The following is a 21,159-nucleotide window of genomic DNA, read 5'->3' as shown; positions in this document are numbered from 1 at the left end:
ACATCTAAATCAACATGCCCATACCATTTATTTCTCAGAAACATCAGAAAAAAAAGGTCAAGTTATCTTCTGAGAACTTTCTTTGTGTGGATGAGCAAACAGCTGCTGGTAGAATACTCCATATGCAAGACATTTCCAAGACTGTGGCCAACGCTCCAAAGGCTGTTTCTGAACACACGGGAAGCCTGATGTAGAATCCAATCTCGTTACCCCCGAAGGCAGTCTGCTGCAGCTGTCAGACCTGGGCTGGAGGCTGTGACTGTGTTTTAGGAGAACTTCCCTGCCTGAGGTGGTGGGCCAAGGAAGCCCCCTGCTTGCTTAGTGGCAGCCCGGGAAGGAGCAAGGCCAAGCATCTTCTGGATGTTCTGCAAAAACAAGAACAGAAGAGCAGGACAGTGTTATGCCACGACAAAGGAGCTACCAAAGAGGAAAAAAATCCCAGCTCTGCTGACAAGTGCAGATTCCAAGTTCTCACCCACTGAGCTTTACCAGTCTGCCAATATACAATGGATCCCTCTCTATCCATTCAAAGAAAACAAAACAAACAGCATAGAGCCAAACAATCATCTACAATGGCTACAATTAAAACCGGGCTGTCTCTTCCAGGCCCCCAAAAACCTACTTGCAGCTAAGTTAGAATTTCAACAGAGGATAGTAATCCGCTTCTTTTCCACCTCCAGCTACACAAAAGGTAGTTGCTTGGCAGATTCACAGTTACAAACTAGTCTTTGCACCTGGGTTGGTTTGAATCAACCTACAATAGTTATCTTTGCAATTTAGCTGCAACGCACACGCAGGAGCGGGTCCCAGCATCTCTTTGCAGGCTGAAACAAAGCAGCTTTCAGTTTTCACAAGTTCCAGAAACCACCATCAACAAGCCAGAGCCTGAGGGTCTGCAAACCAGCAAGGAAGGCTCTCACATAATGCAGCCTGAAATTGGGTCAGAGAAAGTGCCAAATTCCAGCTAGAAATGTAGACACATAATTAACGAATGCTAACGATACAGACAGGAACAGGGGATTGCAGGAGACATGCAGTATAACAACACATACGTAGCAAAACCAAAAAACTGACTATTGAAATGACCTCCTCTGTGTTCTCATTTGTTAAAAAAAGTCATTTGCATCTGAGCAGTGTGTTTCAGTGCAAAAATAACAAGATGAAGTAGCAGAGTCAGGGTATTAGCTAAAAAAAATTCACAGCAGAACATTTTAAAAGTCAGAGCTTTTCTGATTTTTGTGAAACTCCTTTTAAAATTTGCAACGGTGCAACTACAAAAGAGCTACCAGTTCTTTAGATTGCATCCTTCACCGTAAATAACTAGAGCTGTAAATGCTGCTTATGCAGTGCTGGCAAAACAGGGAAATCTGATGCAAGGGAAGAAATGACTGTCTGTCTCTCTGTTATCAGCTGAGCCCTGGCTGCCCAGACAACAGGAGGGAGAGTTCACTTCAAACCTGAATGACTTCTCTAAAACAATTGGCAGGACAGGTCAGCTAGTAAGGTCATACAGTTCTTTAACTTTTTGAGCATAGAAGGGAAACAAACTTAAAGGCAGATGAGTTTCATGCTCCCAGAGTAGCTAAGCTTGGGGGAAGAAAAAAAAAAAGGAATCATTTGGGTGGATGCTATGGAAAGGAAGGCTTCAGCCCACACATAAATGGGAAAGAAAAGGAAGGGAACACTAAATAGGAATGACAGTTTCACAGTATCTGCTCAAAACAAATACAAGTGATAAATAACAGGATACAACACTATCGTTTACCAGACAGCCTTTAAATATGGCTGTTGTTTCCTACAGATTATTATATACATGTAGCAGGGCCTTGTGGGATACCTGCTAAACAGTAAGCATACTTGGACTCATAACAATTCAGAAGCTACCTACTGAGCAATTCTCCATCACCTGGAGGCAAAGAGGCTCAGGTACGCTATTCTCCAGGAATGCCTGGGTAACACAGCACCAGGAGACACCACAGGAGTGCACTGCAGACATTTGCGTGGTCTCACATGAGCATCTTTAGCAGCATTAGCTCGGTGCAAGTCCAATTGCCTGTGGAACAGTTTCACTGACCGTGTTCCCCAGAGCTCTGGGTACCTGAGCCTTAACCCACCTCAAAGGCTCCAGCCACCAGCTGGTCTGAGCAGCAGCACCATGCTGTGCTTCAGCAGTCCCAGGCATGCAGGGAAGATGCACCTTAGGCTTGCCTGGAAGGAGCCAGACTCTCTTAACTCACATGCTGCACCACACAAATACAGCTCAACTGTTTCCAGCTCTGAGCTAGCTGTGGAAAAAGTCTAGCCACATTTCTGTGGTACTGTACTTTAAGCCCAGAGAGCGCAAAATTGGACCTTGCAAAACCACCCCGAGCATCTTTGTCCATAGCACAATTACATCTGTGGCCTGCATAAGTCAGCCGCGAGTAGTAGGAACCGAACGCATAAAGGAGAGCATTTTACTGTGGGCGACTCCCTCATGCGGTTCCCCTTCTCAGGGCTCTCTCAGCTAAGAGGAGGACTGAACAGAAAACAAGTCGCTCATGCGTGGATTCAGCAACACTAGAGGGTGCTGCAGAGTCAGCAGCAGGCAGGACTTGGATCCTACCCTGTATATGTCAGTGCAAAGCTAGAGCAGAGATGCTAGTAGAGCATCAGTGGGAACAAGCAGCATGCGCTGCCTCCTCCCCACTCCCGTAAGAACCAGGACAAAAGCAAACTTGTAGCGCTAAATCCTACTCCACCAGCTTGAACAGTTCTAAGAGGAAGAGAGACGATAGCCCATTTGGATTCGAGTGGGTTCAAGTCTACAGCCACCCTAGCCAGCATTATCCTTCCACCGCAGTCCCCTTTCTACTAGGGAAGGCAGCTAGCCTCATGCTCTAGCTGCAAAGCCAGTTTTGCTGGACAGCAATGCCATCGTGCATGCAGCTGGAAACACCAGGGCTGGGGCAAGGTCCAGCAGAAACCTGCTGTGTCTGCTGCACTCCACATCGCACAGGCACACCTTGCCGAGTCTACTTCCAACATGAGCAGCACCATCGCTTTCAGGAGCAGGGAGGGAAGATGACAAAACCTAAGCATACAAATTCCTTATCCGAGCTCTTCTTAACCCTCTTCATAAATGATCACAGGCAGGATGGGAGCTGCTTCTGCTTTTGTCTTCAAACTCAAACGGGACCTCAGAGACAAGGCAGTGAGTGATTCCTCGCCCCAAGATCAGGCTGTGTGGGAAAAGCGCAATCCTGGCAGTAAGGATAATTGCTAACCTCTTTTCCCACTGGGAGTACGTTTCAGAGAGAAGAGACCTAACCTACAGTTCAGGCTTGTGTGAAAAGGAAGTGAAGACCAACAAACGCCCAAGGAACAGCAGCATATTCCTCTCCACAAACTGCACAGGTGAAAGCTGGGAGCACAGTAACAGGAGCACGGACAGAGGATGCAACTCTGACATTGTGCCTCACGCCCAGCAACAGACTTTCCCAGCTGAAACCCAACGGTTCAAGGACCCTTGGAAGGCCTCTCCCAGCAACCCTCCTCTCTCCAAACAGGAAGGCAGGAGGAACTAGGGGACAGGATTTACGTGCCAGGGAGAGCTGGGAACAGCGCAAAGGAAGTTACTCACCGCAAATCGACTATTTCAGGAGATGCTGGCCAGGTCACAGGCAACAAGCTTTCCAGTCAGCGTTTGAAGAGTTTTTTTTGTTTTTTTACCCCCACGTGCTTGAGGATTGCACGAAGAGGCTGCCTGATGCTGCTCCTGCCCATACCATTAATGTCACTTTAATTACCAGCCAGTTCATTTCTCCCCATCCTTGCATACTCCCCTGCATCTCCCTCAGGATTGCTGGTCTTTCACATACACGGGAGTTCCTCTGCTTCTAAGCTCCACAGGGATGTCTCTCTTCCCTGCCTTCAATCCCTTCACAGGCAGCTCCAGGTTCTAAGAAAAGGCTGAGGGCTGCACGGTCTTTTTAGCTTGTTTACAACCTGTTCCCTGGCTTCTGTTCCTGCCTCTCCTGTCAGCAGCATCAAGCCAGACACTCAGTCCTACCAAGTCTCACTCCTCCCTTGGGGCCAACAGCTCTTTTGAGGCTGACTTGGCGAGATTTCCCCTTTTGCACGCAGTGGAACTCAAAAGGTCATGAAGCTTTTACCTCTACGGTCACAGCACTGAAAGCAAGTCTCTGGCACCGTTTTAAGCCTATAATTGCTTTCCTCCCCTCTCCCCTGGCCTCTCACACCCCTTCAAAGTCCTTTTCCCAATGCTGTTATCATGTAAAGTTCCTTCAGACAGTAATAAAGCCAGAAGCAGGATGCCAGGAGTCACAGCTTCTGTTCCTAACTCTTGCACAAACCAATGCAGCTGGCCTCTGCCTTTCACTCCACAGGGCAAGGATAGCAAAACTTAGAACTGCCCAGCAGCTGGCTGAAGAAGTGCAGTATCATTAACTGCAATCACGTAGACAAAGGAGCACCGCTAAGGCTGCGGTCTGAAAAAACGGTCAGAGCAGAAACACCCTTCTCCAAAGGGATAAAGTAAACCTCCTTCCCCCACCCCACTCCCACTATGAGACCATTAGGAGGAACTCTTCTGCATGAGGACAATTTTCTGCCAGAATTTCTCTTGGAAGTCCACTCTTCAAAAAGCTCAGTGTTTCTCTCCAAACCAGAGTGCCCCACCACTCAGTTCATGCTGCTGCTCATTTCACAAGAGGCAACAGCAGGAAACGCCCAGGACTAGAATTAACCACAGGAATTGTATTTTTGGACAAAAAAAATCCATGGGTTTTTTTTCAGCAATGGAAATCCCCAGTCAACCCAAATGGTGCAGAAAAATCTTGCAGACAGTGCTATTTGGTTTCATATAATAACCTGTAGCACTGGAAAGAAGGGACGTTCCACATAACAGGTGGGTAACATAGAGCAGAACCATGCAAGATTGTCAGCATGCAGCATCAGACTGCAGCATCCCAGGAAGTCAGGGAGGTGATCCAAGAAGCTGAAAATGCCTCATTTCTTTCAAAGCAGCATTCACTTCTCCAGTTACTGGCGAGCAAAACAAGATTTGCCTTGGAGAGAACACAATGAGGAAGGCCCCTGATCTTTGCGTCTCTGAAGATGGCCCTGCTCTGAACAGGGGGTGGTGGATCACTCGATCTCCAGATATCTCTTTCGACCTAAATTATTTTATGATTCATTATTTGCTTTTGCACAGCACCAGACAAACGCACTTCAACATAAGCACCCGCTGGGGAGAATTATGGAGAATTTGATTCATTAACATGCACTTTATGACTAAAGGAACTAACTTTCTATTACTAAGCTGCCTCATCAAGCTCATCCAAACTTCTGACAGCAGCTGGCATAACATGTCACTTCCCTTTACTGATCTGCTTTAAGTCTTTAAGTCCCTTGGCACCTCCTGAGGAAAAGCAACAAGTCGGTCAAGGAGAAAAGCAGCAAGAATTCAGGAAGTGAATCAAAGAAAACGGAAATATAAATATAGAGGGGCAGATAATTCGCAGCTAATTGCGCCGGCATTCATCCAACCCCCAGAGTCTATTAATTTCTCCCTAGCGCTTCCAGGGGAAGTATGGCAAACAAAGTAGACTTCTGGTTGCGCTGAGAAGGCCCACTTGTCCTCACCAGCCATTCAGCCAGTCAAATCCTCACCTCAATGCATCACTGCAACTACACATGGGTGTCATCCAGCTGGATGACACAGCCTATACTTGACCACGCACTTCCCCTTATCCTGGCTAATGCTGCTTTTTGCAAAAGACGGGACTAACCAGATTTGTTGGGCAGCTACAGGTGGCCTACTCTTGGGTTATCACACTAGGCTCCCTTTCCGAGTCGTGTTCCTCATACTGGGAGAGACTCTACTCAAAGGTAAAGTTCTCTAAGACTGGAAAGTCAGGCTGTTACAAACAGGCAGGACAAAAGCAAAAGAACAGGTTTAACTCTTTCTCCACTTTTCTTGGGCTGACTGAGCCTTTACAGGCCTCAAGCCAACAAGGAAGATTCCCCTGAAGACACTACACTTCTCTTTTCTCATATTACTACAGAAGTCATAATTGGGAAGAAGTAGTACTTATATTGCCTTCTGATGGCGACAACCTGTCTCTTGCTGAAGGCTAACCATGGCAATCCACAAAGTTATCAGAGATGGACACAAGGAAGGAAGCTGTTTCTTCCAATTGTGTCCCAGCACTCTGAAGCAATCTCGATGCCTCTAGTCAAGTCTTCCACATATTTCAGGATAGTGGCTGTTTGTAAGCTCCCAGCCCACAATTGCTTTGAGTGTGAAGCCTAGGAATAAAGACATGCATGAAAGTCACAAGCAGATCAAAGAGTATACATGCAAAAACTGGTCAACAGTAACTGACTCTTCTTTATGAGTGGTGAAGATATGCCTTCCCTGCTCCAGGCATGCAAGAGACACAGTGTACTCACCTGCCTGATAGACATCGTGCAGAGAATGTAGAGGAAAATGAAGGAGCAGTCGGTGTAATCCTCACCCAGAAGGTTGCGGTGGGATAAACCCTGAATGTATGAGAGGGGGATAAAAGGAAGCTTTGCCACCACTCGGCCATCAAATCTGGAAAAGAAAGCGCTGGATCACAACTGAGGACATTAACAGAGTCCTTGGCTGTAGAAGAAACAAGTGAGCACCTCCAACAGACCATCAGAGCAGATGAGACCACCTGGAAGGCTGTAAAAGCCATGCTGCCTTCCCCAGCCCACCTCTACATACACTACAGCAAAGAGACGAAGTACCTCTCTCACACAGGCCTCCACCTCAGATACCCCACTCATTCAAAGGTTAAATAGGCTTCCCTCATGGGAACCCTCATGGTACGAGACGGCGTTTCACAGTGATTTATAAGTGGTCACCTGGACAAGCTGTAGGTTCAGAAAAATCTTGGTTGGTGTTTTGGCTTTTAAATAAAAGGTATAAGTAAACTGCAAACGTAGCAGATCTCTCCCCAGAACACAGGCAACGCTCGACTAAAAGATGGATGACTGCCACTCTGCTGTAATGCAGTTACTGCAAGAAGACAAACTCTTTGCTTTAAGCAGAGCATAAACTGAACATTTTTTCCTTTCACAGAGCAGCTATATTTCTCAGCACAAGAAGGTGTACGATAACCATTGAGAGAATGCTTTTGAATAACAATAGTCTTCTCTGCACTAGCTCTGAAGGAGGCGGCAGTGCAGAAGCAGGATGACATTAACTATTCCAAGCAGCCTGTCCTACTCCTGGAGCTCCTCCAGGTCCGCATTCCAGGGCGTCAGGCAAAGTGCAAACTCTGGCCAGTTTGCAAAGATTTCTCCCAACCCAGACAGTCAACCCAACCCTTTGAAGTAAAGTGTGTATGCTGCCTCATCAGCATGTGCATATTTGGATGTTATTTTCTCTGCATGCACTGATTTTCTAACAGGTGTTTCTTGTTTCGCGAGATCCTAAATGAGCAGTCTTTCCTGTGGAGATGCATTCACACAGCTACAGCTCAAACGTACACCGACTTTGTTTACATCTCACAGGCGGTTTGGCAGGAGACCTAAGAACGGATGTTTATCTCATTGTAACATCCCCCAGCGGTTTAAAATTCTGCGTTATTCCTGCTGTGAGAATGATAAATATTTCAGCAGTAGCACCCTGAGGTACCTGCTTTTTCTTCCAGCAGGTTTTCACAGCTATCATGAAGGAGCACTGGAACGTGGAGCTCAGGAAAAGAATACAACAGGGGTTCAGAACTGATTGTATTAAGACATTTTTGACAGGAGAAAATTGAGACACGTGGAAGCTAATCTGCCTCCTAGAAGAAAGTGCATCTGCCTGGAGTCCCCCCACCTCATCACAGATCCCCCTGCCCTAGAGGTCCTTCTAAGCCACAAGAGTCATTCAGCTGCTTGCCTTCAGCATAGCATTCTGCTCTTTGGGTTTAAACATGCCGTCTTCCAGTGTGGTCCATCCCATTACCCACATTGTAAGAAACAGAGCCACTTATTACAGTAATTTCCATTTTGGCTGTTGTCTGCTAAGCATATGGCAGAGGTAAGGTGCCCAGCCACAGAGCAGCCGGGTATCTGCACCGTACGTGTATGCCTGCTCCTTTTATTCCCCAGAACAGTGAGCTTGTTCAAGAACAGAAAAAAGACCCGCAAACAAGACTAAAGTCATTGCAGGTGTCAGCCCTCTTCTCCTTTTCATACTGCACCTACAGCCTCATGAATTCATAAGTGAAGTACTCTCCTGAGACAACCTGTTGCTCTGCTATGTCAAGAGAATGACAGTACATAAGCGAGAACCAGCTCTGTTAAACCATTCTACAAGCTTCAGACAGTGCAGATACAACCCACCAAAGCAGCCATTTCAGATACAAGTGTTTTGTTTTGTTTTTTTTTTTAAAACTTGAATCACATCACAACCTGTACAGAATCACAAATCTAACTATGTAGCCTCAAAGCCAAGCAGCCAAACCTTTACAATTTGATTCAACAGCCTTGGAACTGCTGGACTTCGCAAGAAAACTGTTTCCATTCAAACACCAGAGCTCAAGCCTGAGCTCCCTGGATACCCATGCTGTTCATGTTTAGGTTCCCAGAACGGCCTCTAAGGCTAGACGGCTAAAGGCAAGGCATCCCAAAAGCTTCATATAAGCCCCGTGGTTAGTAGCATTATCTATGTGGACAGGAATCCTCAAGACAAGTCAACTTTGTGGTCTTAAAGGAGACTAAACCAATAAACTGATTTTTTTTTTTTTTTAAGGTTAATACATAAGGAAGGTGGATCCATACAAGATTTAACCAAGATCATTTCCTTCCTAAACCTTTTAAAGGATTTACAATCATGTAACATTTGTCAATCACAGCATCCTTTGAACTGCCTCAGAACTGCATCCTCCCACTCTACTAAACTAGACAGAATAGGTGGTTTGGAAATCTTGTCCCTGAAGAGCTGGGCAAACATTTTAATGCCTCAGCTGTAGCACTGCAAATCATGATTCCACTCCGAGACCTGGGCACATCACTGAAGATGCATCTCTATGCCCTCTCAGGACTGCAGTTAAATGAGACAACTATGACTGAAGATTGTACCCAAATTTTACAGTCCTTTGGTGCTGTGTTCCTCTGCCCAGTTTCCTACCATTCCATAAAAGCTTGATGCTGAAGTCTAACTAAGCTGAATAAGTAAAAGTCCACAGAGTGGCAGTTATGCTATTACACCAGTCCATTTCCAATGTATCCATACATAGATCTGTAATAAAATAACAATTGACTGTATCCTGGGACTGCCAGCAGAGAAGTCAAAGGTTTTGGTGTCCAAGAATGTAAAGACAACAGCTCCTGTTTAACAGGATAAGTCTATCGCCTAGATATTACATAGTCTCCTGAAGTTTACGTTAACCATATTCATATTATCTTCAGACTAGTCAGGTTTTAGGAAGTTCACATTTCACGACTGAACCAAATTCCAAAAGCTAGGCGCAGTCTTCCAGTTTTGGATGTCTGAAACAAAGCTCTCTATCATCATGCAACCTAGAAGCTGTTTTTCAATAGACCATTCACAGGTCATTTTTAAAGCAGAGGAAGATTAGAGTCCATGCCTGGACTTCTTAATATCTGACTCTATCTTGACATCTTAAATATGGAAACAACAAATACTGCAAAAAGAGCCAATTCCTAAGGGCTAGGAGGCCGGACAGTTTTGCTTGCAAGAGAGTTCTTTGGTCACATTACTTAGCAAAGCCAAAGAAACTGAAGACTGGCTGCATGCTTGATCTCTACCAAACTTGCCCTGGTCAAGATGCACCCAGGCAGCAAGGATGGCATTCAAGAGCTCCAGCATGCAGCGTCTCCTCTCCAGCAAAACAGCAGCATGCTGTGATCAAAGAACTGCATCTTCATATGAAATACTGATCCTTTTTACATAAACTAGTTATAGTTCTTAGATGGACCATGTCATCACTAAAACACTTCAAATGATAGAGGAGGAAGCAGAATATACTCACCATGAAAACTTAAGAAAAGTCGAGAAAGTTGATACTTACATAGAGTTAAACATTCCCATCAGGGCAGTGAAGCAGAAGCCGATGGCAAACATGGATTTCATCCGAACCTGCAAGCAAAATGGTCCAAACAAGTCCATCAACAGGCCTACGTTGAGGGATCAAGGGCTCATGCCCTCAAGAACAGGCTTTGTATAGTACCCCTGTAACGTAGAAGGAACACGGACAACTCAGAAGGCAGGAAGGATTGCAAGAGAAGAGAGCAGAGAACTCTCAAAGAGAAGTCTGGCCAACAGCTAGGCGCAGAGGTAGCCGCAGCATGGCCAACTGATGCGAAGAGCTACTTCACAAAAGATCTGAGCGCTCAAGAATTGTCCTGTTACCTTCCACAGGTTGTTTATTTGTTAAGCGTATACACCTATCACATGAAAGAGCGGGAGAGAAATTATAAAACTAGAGGGCTCATTATGAAGACACAACTTACAAGAGGAAGCCACACAAATTAATTCTACTTTGATAACATCATGGAGGTTTATGAATATGACAATAACGAAGGCTGGGGATTAGATTAAATGGTAACTGCTAGAGAACTGTTGTGCATCATACCAAATCTGTAGCTACTAGAGATAATCCAGAGAGAACGGTCAGGAGGAGGAGCTGCTATCTCTGCCAAGTGAACAAAGTCTTTCTGATGGAAAGCTGCTGACTGAAACCTTCAGCAGTTGGGAATAGACTTTAATTTTCTTACCATTGACAAGTCCCTGTTGTTATTCTTCAGTTTCTCTTCTTGCCTCTCTGGAAAGCAAAAAACAACAGTTCTCATCAGTTACACCAACCTAGAAACCAGAGTGTTTTCATTTCCAGGAAAATTTAACCTTCTTGGCTCTCCAAACCAGTAACGCTTCCAAAACCAACTCCAGCTCTCTATGCCAGACAGTACAAAGTGAAAAAACGTACATAGTCAACTGCTCCTCCATCACAGTAACATGCAGCAAAGCAGGCACAAAAGGGGAGGCTAGAATCACACATTCAGCACTTCTGGGAGAAATTCACAGAACGTCAATTTTGCCAACTCAACCAACTAACAAAATAGCATGAGCAATGTGGCCAGAAAACAAAGACAATGCCTGCATACCACACTTCTGAAGGAGCGCGGTCTGTATTAGCTGTACACCAGGCTCACCACCGCAAGTATGCTATGTAAGCAATGATTTCATTTTGGAGTTTTCAGAAGGGATGTCCAAATGGCCCACGGAGCCAGGAGCTGCACTTCAGCAATTCTAACATCCTACTGCTCTTAGTAATGGATCTCAGACCCTTATCACACCTGAAGAATTCTCCAAAGAAGAAAGAGACTTTCTGCATGAATTTAAAGTGTGTACTATCATGCTTTGCAGGGACCACTTTTAAATACTTATTTTGAAATGTAGTGTCTCAAGTCACCAGAAACTCCAAAGATGCCCAGTTGTCTGTGAGATGCTGAGGAAGGCACTCGTGCCCCTCATCAGGGAGTTGCTCTGGGCTAAAGTGTTATCTACCACGTATCACCATTTTTGTCCTATGTCCCCATCCCACCTCATCTACTGCGCTTCTCTCAGGTTCAGGATCCAGAGGGGCAGCCAGGGCTTTCGGAGAATGCCTAGCTGGAGCAAGGATGTGGATGATGAAGAAATATCCAAGGAATAGCTGAAGTAAAGACAGGGAGACAGTCAGGAGGACTGTCAAGGGCTATCCAAGCGTCCGAGTTCTGCAGTGGATTCCTGCTGAAGTATCAATAAAAGCGGCCCACAGCACAGAAGACCAAAAGTTATCTCTCAGGTCCCGGTAAAAGAAGCCAAATACAGAGACCCACAGTATATGTTACGCAAAGTGACAGCAATACCCATATCCAATTTCTTGGAATCCTCGTTGCTACTTCCAATTGCTTACAACCACAAACCATCCCCTAAGGCAGGAATTTTCCAGACACCTGCTTCCTGACCAAGGTGAAGAATTTTGTTCTGGGACATTTCAGCAAACGCAGGCCAGCTCTTCAGGAATCACGTCTGGCACAAATACTTGTTTTTTCCCTCCGCTACATAAGTAACCATTTACTGAGGTAGACTAAAGGTTACACAGGGATAAGGAATACAGCCCAGATCCCCAATATATCTGACCTGTTTCTCACCTGTTTCTACATATTCAGAACAAACAGGCCTCAGGTGCCCAACCATCCTCTGTAAATGGACTAATCCTGCACAACTCACGCATAAGCAGCGTTTAAGTATTACACTGTGGAGCTGGGTGGGGGCACAGGGAAAGAGGGCTGGATAAGTCATCAACAAGCAGCATCCTGGAATCCTAACTCTTCTATTTCCGCTCATTGGAGCGCAAACCAAGAAGATATAGCAATAATTTTTTTTTTTGCCAGCATTTTTTTGCTGTATTCATGTGAGCTACTGGGAACGTAACCCTCTTTGCTTCTAGGGGGCCCACGGAACAGAACAGTAGCAAAGTTATAAGCTAACAAACATACTCTACGCTCATATGGCAGAAGGCTGTGCCATGATGCTGAAGGTCTGCTGTTCCAGCACTGTGAATGGCGATCTGGGCACAATTAGTTAGTCAGTTCACTTTTCCATTAAAAGGTTTGGTAACTAGGAAACACCACATTAAGTTTGTCCATGCAACTTGCATTCTATCTCCTTGTGCGTATGCGTGATTCATCCCTTACATAACCCAGCAATACCATACGCGCACCTCCTGCCTTGTTATGCGCACAAGACAGATGGCAACTGAGGCAGGTCTGTACCATGACTGTGACTTATCTGTAAAGTCTGTGTTCAATTTTTTTTGAACTAGAATGACAAAATTTAAGGAAACTCCAGTACCAGTAATCTTGATGTTACAACAACAATACATCTTGCATAACAATTTGATATTCAGTGTCACTGAGGCCAGAGTTCTCAAAAGTAGTTAACAGCTGTGAGTCATTTCTGGATGTCCAGCTTGACATTTAGGGCCTGATTTTTCAGAATCACTAAGCATTCAGCTCCGCCTGAAAACAAATCAGATGCCAAAGTTATGCAGCACTTGCACAAAAAATAACACCAAACACAAAACAGTCCGAGTATCTTAAGCTTGGCCAACAAGCATCACAGCAAACAAAATCAGTGGTCATTTCCAAAGATTTGTTCTTAGTCCCTTTGTGCTTTGTTTTTCTTTTGTAAGAGAAGATTATTTCAGCATATAAAAAAATCAGTGGATCATCTGAATTCCTCAGATTCTATTGTTTATTAGTTTAGTCCAAGCACAAATAAAATATTATCTGCTAGAAACACGAGTTAGGTGGTGCCCTGCAAAAAAGTCACATTACCACATATTGAAAAGTGACCACATGCAACAACAAAATGTAATAAGATTAAAGAGCTGCCTTATCCATCCAATAAGCAATATTCATTCCATGCATGGATGATTCAAGCTTAGGAACTGAAAATCTGCAAGGAAAGTTCCTGTCCCTTCAGGAGTCCAGCGATAACAGATTTTTTTTTTTTTTTTTTTTTTTTTACACATCGGAAGAACTGTTTGAATATATGTTTATAATTATTCCCAGGCTTTGTACAAATCAAACGACTAATCCAACTACCTGGCGTTACAGAGGAACGAGGAAACCAACTCCTAGGAGTTCTCAGAAGTGTTCCTGCAATGATTTCTGCAATAATTTAACTGGGCTTTGCTGTGTTTTACTTCAGACTTCTTCAGATAACAGAATTTTCTAAAGTTAATGCCCATTACAAATCCACCACACTGTGTTCTTGCATAGTCCAGTATTTAAAGAGTTACCTTAACCTAGAACTACTTAAGTATACTGACAATGAAAAAGAATGGAAATATAAATCAGTACTTAAAATTGAACAGAACTCTAATTTATCAAGGTTGAAATAAACCTAAGCACAGTAAGCGCTAACTCGGGCAAACACCCTTAGCCCTGAAGTGTTCAAATGAGGGGGGAAAAAAACCAAACCAAGCCAAAATATCTGAAATCACAATCACACAGCTATCGCAAGATGACAGCGTACTGCAGCAGTGAGCTTTGAGAACAGCTGTTAACAACAGTCATGGACATAAAGGCCCATATCAAAGAGAAAGACAACCAGATCAACGAGGAGTAGAAGTATTGCTCCTCTCAGTGGTGCTGCCCTTCTCTAAATTTGAGTGAAACTATCCAGAGGCGGTTCTCTTGGGAGAATAAGCAAAAGAGTTTGCATTCCAGTCACCAGGCCGAGAACCACTTCAAATAAATATCCTTGCAAAGAAGGAGCAGACAATCGCTTCCAGAAATTTCTGAACTTTCCCTTTATTCTTGGAATGCTGCACTCCCAATCTTACCTATTTTCTTTTTCTGCTGCCGGCCTGCTGATTCCGTTATTGTTTCCTTCTTCTTTTCCACTGCAAAGTGCAAAGATAGATATTCCATCATGTCCACGTAATGATATCAACCCCCTCTTCCACCTACCAAACAAAACATTTTATTCTCTTTGGAGAACAGGTGGGACTAAGAAGTATTCAGAGTCAGCAATTTATAATCCACTCAAGACTGACCAAACCAAACACTTAAAGTTCAAAATACTTTCCAAAGTCAGGATGTGATTTAGGAACATTTCAAAAGGTTAATTTTAAACTCTGTCAAGAACCCATTGCATTGTTAATCAATCAGCCTGGGGACCACGCTGGTTCAAATGACCCTTGCTGATTTGTCATTATTATCAGACAGTACTTTTGGTTCAGCAAGTGTAATGAAGAGAGCTTTATGACAAGCTCTACTCCCGATTATTTGCGGTGCGAAGCAGAACACAGGAAAGCCTGTGTTCTCTCACGTCCCTTCTTCACAGGCAGGCATTCTCAGGGGAAATGCTGTTCAAGCAGTTGGCCACAGCCTCTCCATTCTTCTTCAGTTAATTAGTACTGAAGCATTTCCAAGATTGTAAAGTAAACGCCTAAGCTCAAAGTTACTAAAATCCTAAATCAGACACTCAAACATCTACAAACAACTAACGCTGCAGCAAGAAAAGCTAACAGTTACTATATCACAGCATACATTAACTCTACTTGTTTTGTAACTGGGCTGCTCACTTGCAAACGCTCTTCTGCTGATAGCAGGAAGAGCTGCCTTCTCCAAAGTAAAAGACAGGTTTTAATTTAAGACTAATAACAAGAATACTACAGTAAGTGAGGATGATAAAGCATGGCTGTAGCCTAACAACAGGTCATAGTCTTTTTTGTTTATTATTCTAAACCACGTTTATCTGTACCACATCTGCTCTACCAACCAATATCCTTGATTCCTGTCAGCTCACGTAATCACCTTCAGAGAAGTGAGCGTTAGGACTTTTCTCCTATACTACGTACTAGCTCACCACAGAAATTCTAGCCTTGATTTCCTGGGCAACCTGCTCTAGCTAAGCCTGCCTGAGCAGGGGGGTTAGACCAGAGGACCTCCAGAGGTCCTTGCCAACTCCAACTCTTCTGTGTTATCACAACACAGCTAAAACAAAGACGACAGCCAAATTTCCAAGTCACACAAGGATTTGTGGTGCTGGCTTCTGAAATGCAGGTGATCTGTGAGTCAACCCCATATAACTGCTAAGAAAGCCACGCTAGCCCAAACAAGATATTAACTGTGTCTTACTACATTACCATGCAAGAGCAGCCATTTACTTTCTCCATAAAAGAAGCACATCTCTGATAGGCAGGCTAACACAAGGGAACAAACCAGGCAAGTTTGCTCAGAGGGAACGTACTGGACAGAGCTGACAGATGACAACACACCCAGTGCTTGCAGAGTGCTTTCTCGGTAACCTTCCTTAAACCAAATCTAGTTCAGCCATTGCGATCAATCTATCCTAACCCTAGTCCAAATAATTCCAGGGCCCCTGACTCAAACCCCAACTGGAGAACACTTGGACCCAACTCTGGCCTAACTATTGCTCCCAGCCCTAACAAGAGGCCTCCTCTGGATAACAGCTTCACTCTAGACAGCACTATTGAGCCTTACACCATCCCTGAGGTACTCTAGAGCCATAATTCCCTTACAGTTTGTGCAGGACAAATAACCGAGTACCGGCAGTCTGACAAGCCTGTCTGCAGGAACACCCACAGCACAACAGTGCTTCTGGAGAAGCCCTTCTGATCACAGATGTACTTCAGCCTTGCAAGTTTACTACCACATTTACCCCAGAACACTTGCTATCATTTTTCTACCAGTTTCATACAACATTGTAAGTCTTAGCAGAAATGAGAGGGTAGAGAAAGATGAAACTAAGAACTACTAGTAACAACGTGTGCCCAAACATACTACTCAGCCCATCTGTTTTTGCTAACTGTAAGGATTCTTGTGACTCTCACGGGAGAGCTTAAAAGATCTCACACGTGTTTTTGCCTGTTTTGGATATGTTAGCTAATGGATGAAGGGTGTGGCTCAAGTGGTTTACTTTTCAAGTTGTCTGTAAGACATTAGACAGTGCTTCTAGTGCATGAGAGGAGGGGCAAATAGAGGATCCTCTCCCCCCGCCCCCCCCCCAAAAAAAGCCTGAATTTTTAGTGACTCCTTGTTTTTCTGTCTCACCTGGGAGGATGGGGGAGGGAATCAAACAGGGAAGCTGGAAACTAATTTTGAGATGCAGGACCTGCACACCTTTTGCTTTCACAGCCTAGATATCAAGAGAGCTATAAAACCAGAGTTAAACTCTTAAGCAAACATTAAATGCCAGAGATCAAGCCATGCTAACTCCTTCTGAGTTCCACAGCACAAACACACTGGGACATTAACTCATTTGCAGCTGGGTTTCAATCGCTTCTCTGATTTGCCCTTCTGGGGCTAGTCCTACACTAGAGGTTTTTGTCAGCAAGCGGAACTAACGTGGGGTAGGCGTAGATGCAATCTCCCTCAACTGCTGTGTTGACAAAAGCCCCTAATTTAGGAGCTGAGACCAAAGCACAACTATGCTTTCACACTTTGACTTATTTGGCCCAGGGCAAGGCTGGAACAAGCTAGACTGGAAAGAGCATGGTTTGATAACATTGGTCTCTCACCCACTAGGGGCATTTACATCTTGCTGAAACATTTCTAATGTAAAACCAGCTCGGGTTCAGCCACAGTTCTTCTGTGCCCATCTCTTATTGCTGCAACTTGCACAGAGTGCGCGCAACTGAGTTTAAAAGCTCAGGTGAATTTCTGCACCTTCTCTTAGGCTTCTGATAGAGACAGGTCCGTTGAAACACTCCCTGCTCAAATGCTCAAATGTGTACCATTTCCTCTCATTTTTAGTATCTGCTGTACATCTGACCGCCCGCTCTCTTCTTCACTTGGCTCCCTTCTCCTTCCATCCCCTTAGTTTTTCATTCACCCCCTCCCAGGCCTCCAATGCCCTCTCCATGGAAATACTCTGGGACATTTATTTTTGTTCTAGTTTATGCAAGTATGATTTATTTCTGTATCAGATGATACCTCAGACCTTCTGTCATGATTTTGTCTTTACTCACTCTACATCATCAATCCTCATTTTTACTCTTCACATATTGTGTTACCTCTCATGGTCGTCATCGAACCTCAATTCTTTCTTATTATAGATCTTAATCTCCCCTCCTCCCTCCTCGAAAAGCAGAAACTGCATCCGTGAATTTATTTTGGGCATCTAAAATAAATTATATATATAGACGCTGGCTACTCATGCTCAGAAAAAGAAAAGAGGTCAATACTGATCTCTTACTCCCTCCCGTCCTGCATTAGAGGAGGGCCAAATTGGACATTAAGACAGGTCTTAGTACTAAACCTCCCTCTAGCAAAGTGAGAGGACTAGGGACAGAAATAAGTCCTTTCAGTACCCAGCTTCCAGACCCTGCAATTTTACAGTCCAAAGAACTCCAAGTTGAAGAAAGCTCCCTTCTCTTCTTTAACAGGAAAGACGGCAGGAATTTATCAGAACGCAGACCATAGTCAAAAGGACGTTTGCTAAAGCAGGATATAATGAGGAGAGCAGACACATTCTCTAACATCTGAAAGGTACTCACATTTTTTGCTCTGTTTTTCCACTTCAGCCTTTAATCGCTTGTATTTGTCTGTTCGGTAAACCAACACCCAAGTTATACCTGAAACAAACATCCGCCACGTCGCTAGGTAAGTAAAGTCTTCTTGCAACAAATAAGAATATGAGTTAGAGAATACATATGTAAGGAATACATATGTTATGTCTACAAAACCACATTATAGTACAGCAAAGGGCCCCAAAATCACCAGCAAGCCACATCATCACTTTCTTACAAATCCCTGTTTCAAGTTTCCATGCAGCACCAGTGCCTATAAAGGACTTTAAAAGTTATCAGGTATCTTATCTGCTGTTCTGTGGGACTTAGGTATCGCCTTCTTGCTTGACGGCTGACTGCCGTCAGTCCTCTTAAAACTAGAAGGTGATTAAGGCAATAAACATCTTTTTGTGCTGCATTTCATAGCGGTTAATTCAAGTGAGAAGCATAAACCCAGCTCCTACGAGGGCTCAACCATTAGTAGGAATACATTTTTGAAAAGGAGAACAGACATATCGGGCTGGAAGAGACCTCAACAGATTCTCCAGTCTAACCCCTTGCACTAAAACATGATCAATAACTGCACCAAAAGCGCTGAACCTCTGGCTTGTGAAGAGTTTAACCTGAGCTCTTATGTGAGGCCTTTGCTCCCTGTTTGATGGCAGGGCTCCGCCGCTGAGCCCCTGGGATGGCCAGCTGGGCAAAAGAGCACCCCATATGTGCTCCCGAGATGAACAGAACTCTCTCCTGTGAGATGCAGTCAATGTGTGTATTGTATCTTATCCTGAACACAACGCAGCAGGATTCTCACAAAGCAAACATCATGTTCTGCTTCGGACTTTCCATACCCCAGCTCTCTAAAGACAGTGTCTTGCACCTCTGGGAAGCAAAGGGATTTTGGGATGTGGCCCAGTGCCAGGAGGAAGAAACAGCCTCCGACTTTGACCACCTCAAAAGGTATCTGCCCAACATGTCCTTAGAAACCTGCAGTAGCAGCAACATGTACATTCCTAGGTAATCTATCATTTTGCCACCCTGCCGTTTCAAACAGCCAGTCTAAGCCATCTTAATTTTCATTCTTCAAATGTGCCTATTTTCACATCCTTCCCACAATAGTCCCAGATCACGAATGCCCTCTCTGTAGGGGGGCACTGAATACTGTTAACACATCCTCCCATAGCCTTTCTTCCTCCTAGACCTAAAAAAAAAAAAAAAAAAAGCCCAGCTCCCCCCCCACTTTGCTCATAGGTCTGGTTTGGTCAAGCCGGCTCTGCTCCGGGCTTCCTCTGCGCTGCCTATACCGCCCTCCAGGTGCTGGGCCTCCCGCGGGCCGGACTCATCACAGCCTTACTTCACGCTTTCGCTCTCCAGCCTGCGCCCAACCCGGGCGGGTGGGCGGGCGCTCCCGTCCCCCGCCTCCAGCCCCACCCCGCTCACCCTCGGCCAGCAGCGCGGTGCACACGGAGATGAAGACGATGAGGAGGGTGTCGGCGAACATGGTGCTCATGGTGTCCCTCTCCCCGCGCCGCCGCCGCGCACCCGGAAACCCACCCGCAACCCGGAAGCTACCGGAGACCACATCGCCTAGCAACCGCCGGAAGCGGCACCCGAGCTTCCGGAAGAGGGCACCAGCCAATCAGCGTGGCGCCTAGGCGGGGAAGCGGGAAGAGCGGGGGGAGGGGGAAGTGTGAGCGAGCACTGCTCTGATTGGGCGAGCCGGCCGTCGATATTAACCCCGCCCCTTGCGGTACCTGCCGTGATGGCGGCCTGGTACCGTTGGCGGGAGCCTGTCATGGCGGTGGGGGTGGGAGTTCTGTCCCCCCGGGCTCGGCCCCCTTCTCGGAGAGCGCAGCCGAGGCCCGGCGCCTGCCCCGCAGCCAGAGGCGCTGCCGGCCCCACCAGCCCAAGGCCCCTGGGGGCTGCCCAGCCTTGGCAGTCGGTGTGAATCCATTCCAAGGGGAAGGCTCGGAAGACCTGTCCCATGCTTTAGGAGATGGGCAAATATGATCCTTTTCGTTGAAAATGCCCACCGCATTCACTTACGTTTCGACTCAGAGTAACCGTCCTCCTTTCTAAGAGCGTGCCCTTAGTTAACGTGCCGGTCGCAGCAATAGCATGTCGCGCAGAGCACCAGGCAGGACTGCTTCTCTAGGATCAAGTATTTACAGATACTCCTCTGCCTGCACTCGATTAGCCCTTGTTAGCTTGTGACTGTGCGTTACGGACCGTTCTTTGTGCGGCCAGCGCTAGAGCACTGGATGTATCAATTCAAAGGGTTGGAAGTAGAGAAGCAAATCTTACATTTGTGTGTGCGTAAAATACTTGCAGATGAGGCTAGGCTAACACTGACAAGGAGAGTGAAATAATGGTCAAGGTTTTAGCGGAAAGACTAATTGATGAGGCTCTAGAGATCAAAAAATGTGATTCATCATAGAAATATGACAACAGTTACACCTGGAGCAACAAAACCACACCAAGTCCACACCAAGTTGTGATGGGGTAAGGAGACCTCGAAAGCAGAAATACAGAAAAGGAAACGGGGCAGACGGAGAATATTAGTTTTTTGTGTCTATGCTTGTGAAACGTATGAGTTTGCCATCAGTAAAGACCAACGCAATGTGGGATTATATGCACAGAAGACCAGTGAAAAGTGAGGGAAACAAAAAACCCCACAGTTGCCCATAAATTAAATAGGCCTTCAGAAAGACAGTGACAAAATCAGTTCAGAGAAGACTAGCCAATGTCTAGTGAATTGACTGTGGACTGTGAAATTAGATAGCGTTCAGATCCTGGGGAGACTGAAAACATTTGCATACAAAGAAACATGAAAGCCACATGCGTGCAGGCGGCTATGTAGTGAGTCAGGCGTTGCTAAGAGTTCCAGCTAAGCCGCCCTCGGCGCCCCTGGAAAGCCCCCAGGCAGCCTCAGGCAGGCACCGCTTCTAGACGCTGGGAGCTTTTCGCAAGATCAAGGTAGAACTGAGGGCAGCATCTGTCTACAAGCAACTGGAGTCCAGTGCGAGGGAGAAGAGAACTGACCTGAGTGCCATCAGGGAGGCTGGGATGAAATTCGGGATGGATA

At 45.4% G+C, this 21,159-nt stretch overlaps 2 protein-coding genes across 2 annotated transcripts in view; both read right to left on the bottom strand.

The window, feature by feature from the left end:
- Window positions 1-21,159, bottom strand: part of ALDH9A1 (aldehyde dehydrogenase 9 family member A1) — a 193,394-nt gene that overhangs the window by 12,704 nt on the left and 159,531 nt on the right. The gene's annotated exons all lie outside the window — the stretch shown is intronic.
- TMCO1 (transmembrane and coiled-coil domains 1) lies at window positions 10-19,735 on the bottom strand. The gene is made up of 7 exons (XM_068951862.1): window positions 19,515-19,735; window positions 18,066-18,143; window positions 14,385-14,444; window positions 10,765-10,811; window positions 10,059-10,126; window positions 6,457-6,601; window positions 10-365 (listed from the first exon to the last, which is right to left on the bottom strand). The coding sequence occupies exons 1-7, from the start codon at window positions 19,582-19,584 to the stop codon at window positions 267-269; spliced, it is 567 nt and encodes a 188-aa protein (XP_068807963.1). The 5' UTR covers window positions 19,585-19,735; the 3' UTR covers window positions 10-266.

Source organism: Struthio camelus, chromosome 8, assembly GCF_040807025.1.
Source record: "Struthio camelus isolate bStrCam1 chromosome 8, bStrCam1.hap1, whole genome shotgun sequence".
In the NCBI taxonomy this organism is placed as follows: domain Eukaryota; kingdom Metazoa; phylum Chordata; class Aves; order Struthioniformes; family Struthionidae; genus Struthio; species Struthio camelus.
The sequence above is the reverse complement of the archived record's forward strand: the minus strand, read 5'-3'. Positions and strand labels throughout refer to the sequence as shown.

Excerpts from the sequence above, each read along its gene's own strand:
- TMCO1 (XM_068951862.1), bottom strand. The coding sequence starts at position 19,584 with ATGAGCACCATGTTCGCCGACACCCTCCTCATCGTCTTCATCTCCGTG. Across the intron at positions 18,144-19,514 it reads CACCGCGCTGCTGGCCGAGG|GTATAACTTGGGTGTTGGTT; the intron begins GTGAGCGGGGTG and ends TGTTTGTTTCAG. Across the intron at positions 10,812-14,384 it reads GCAGCAGAAAAAGAAAATAG|AGAGGCAAGAAGAGAAACTG; the intron begins GTAAGATTGGGA and ends TTTGCTTTCCAG.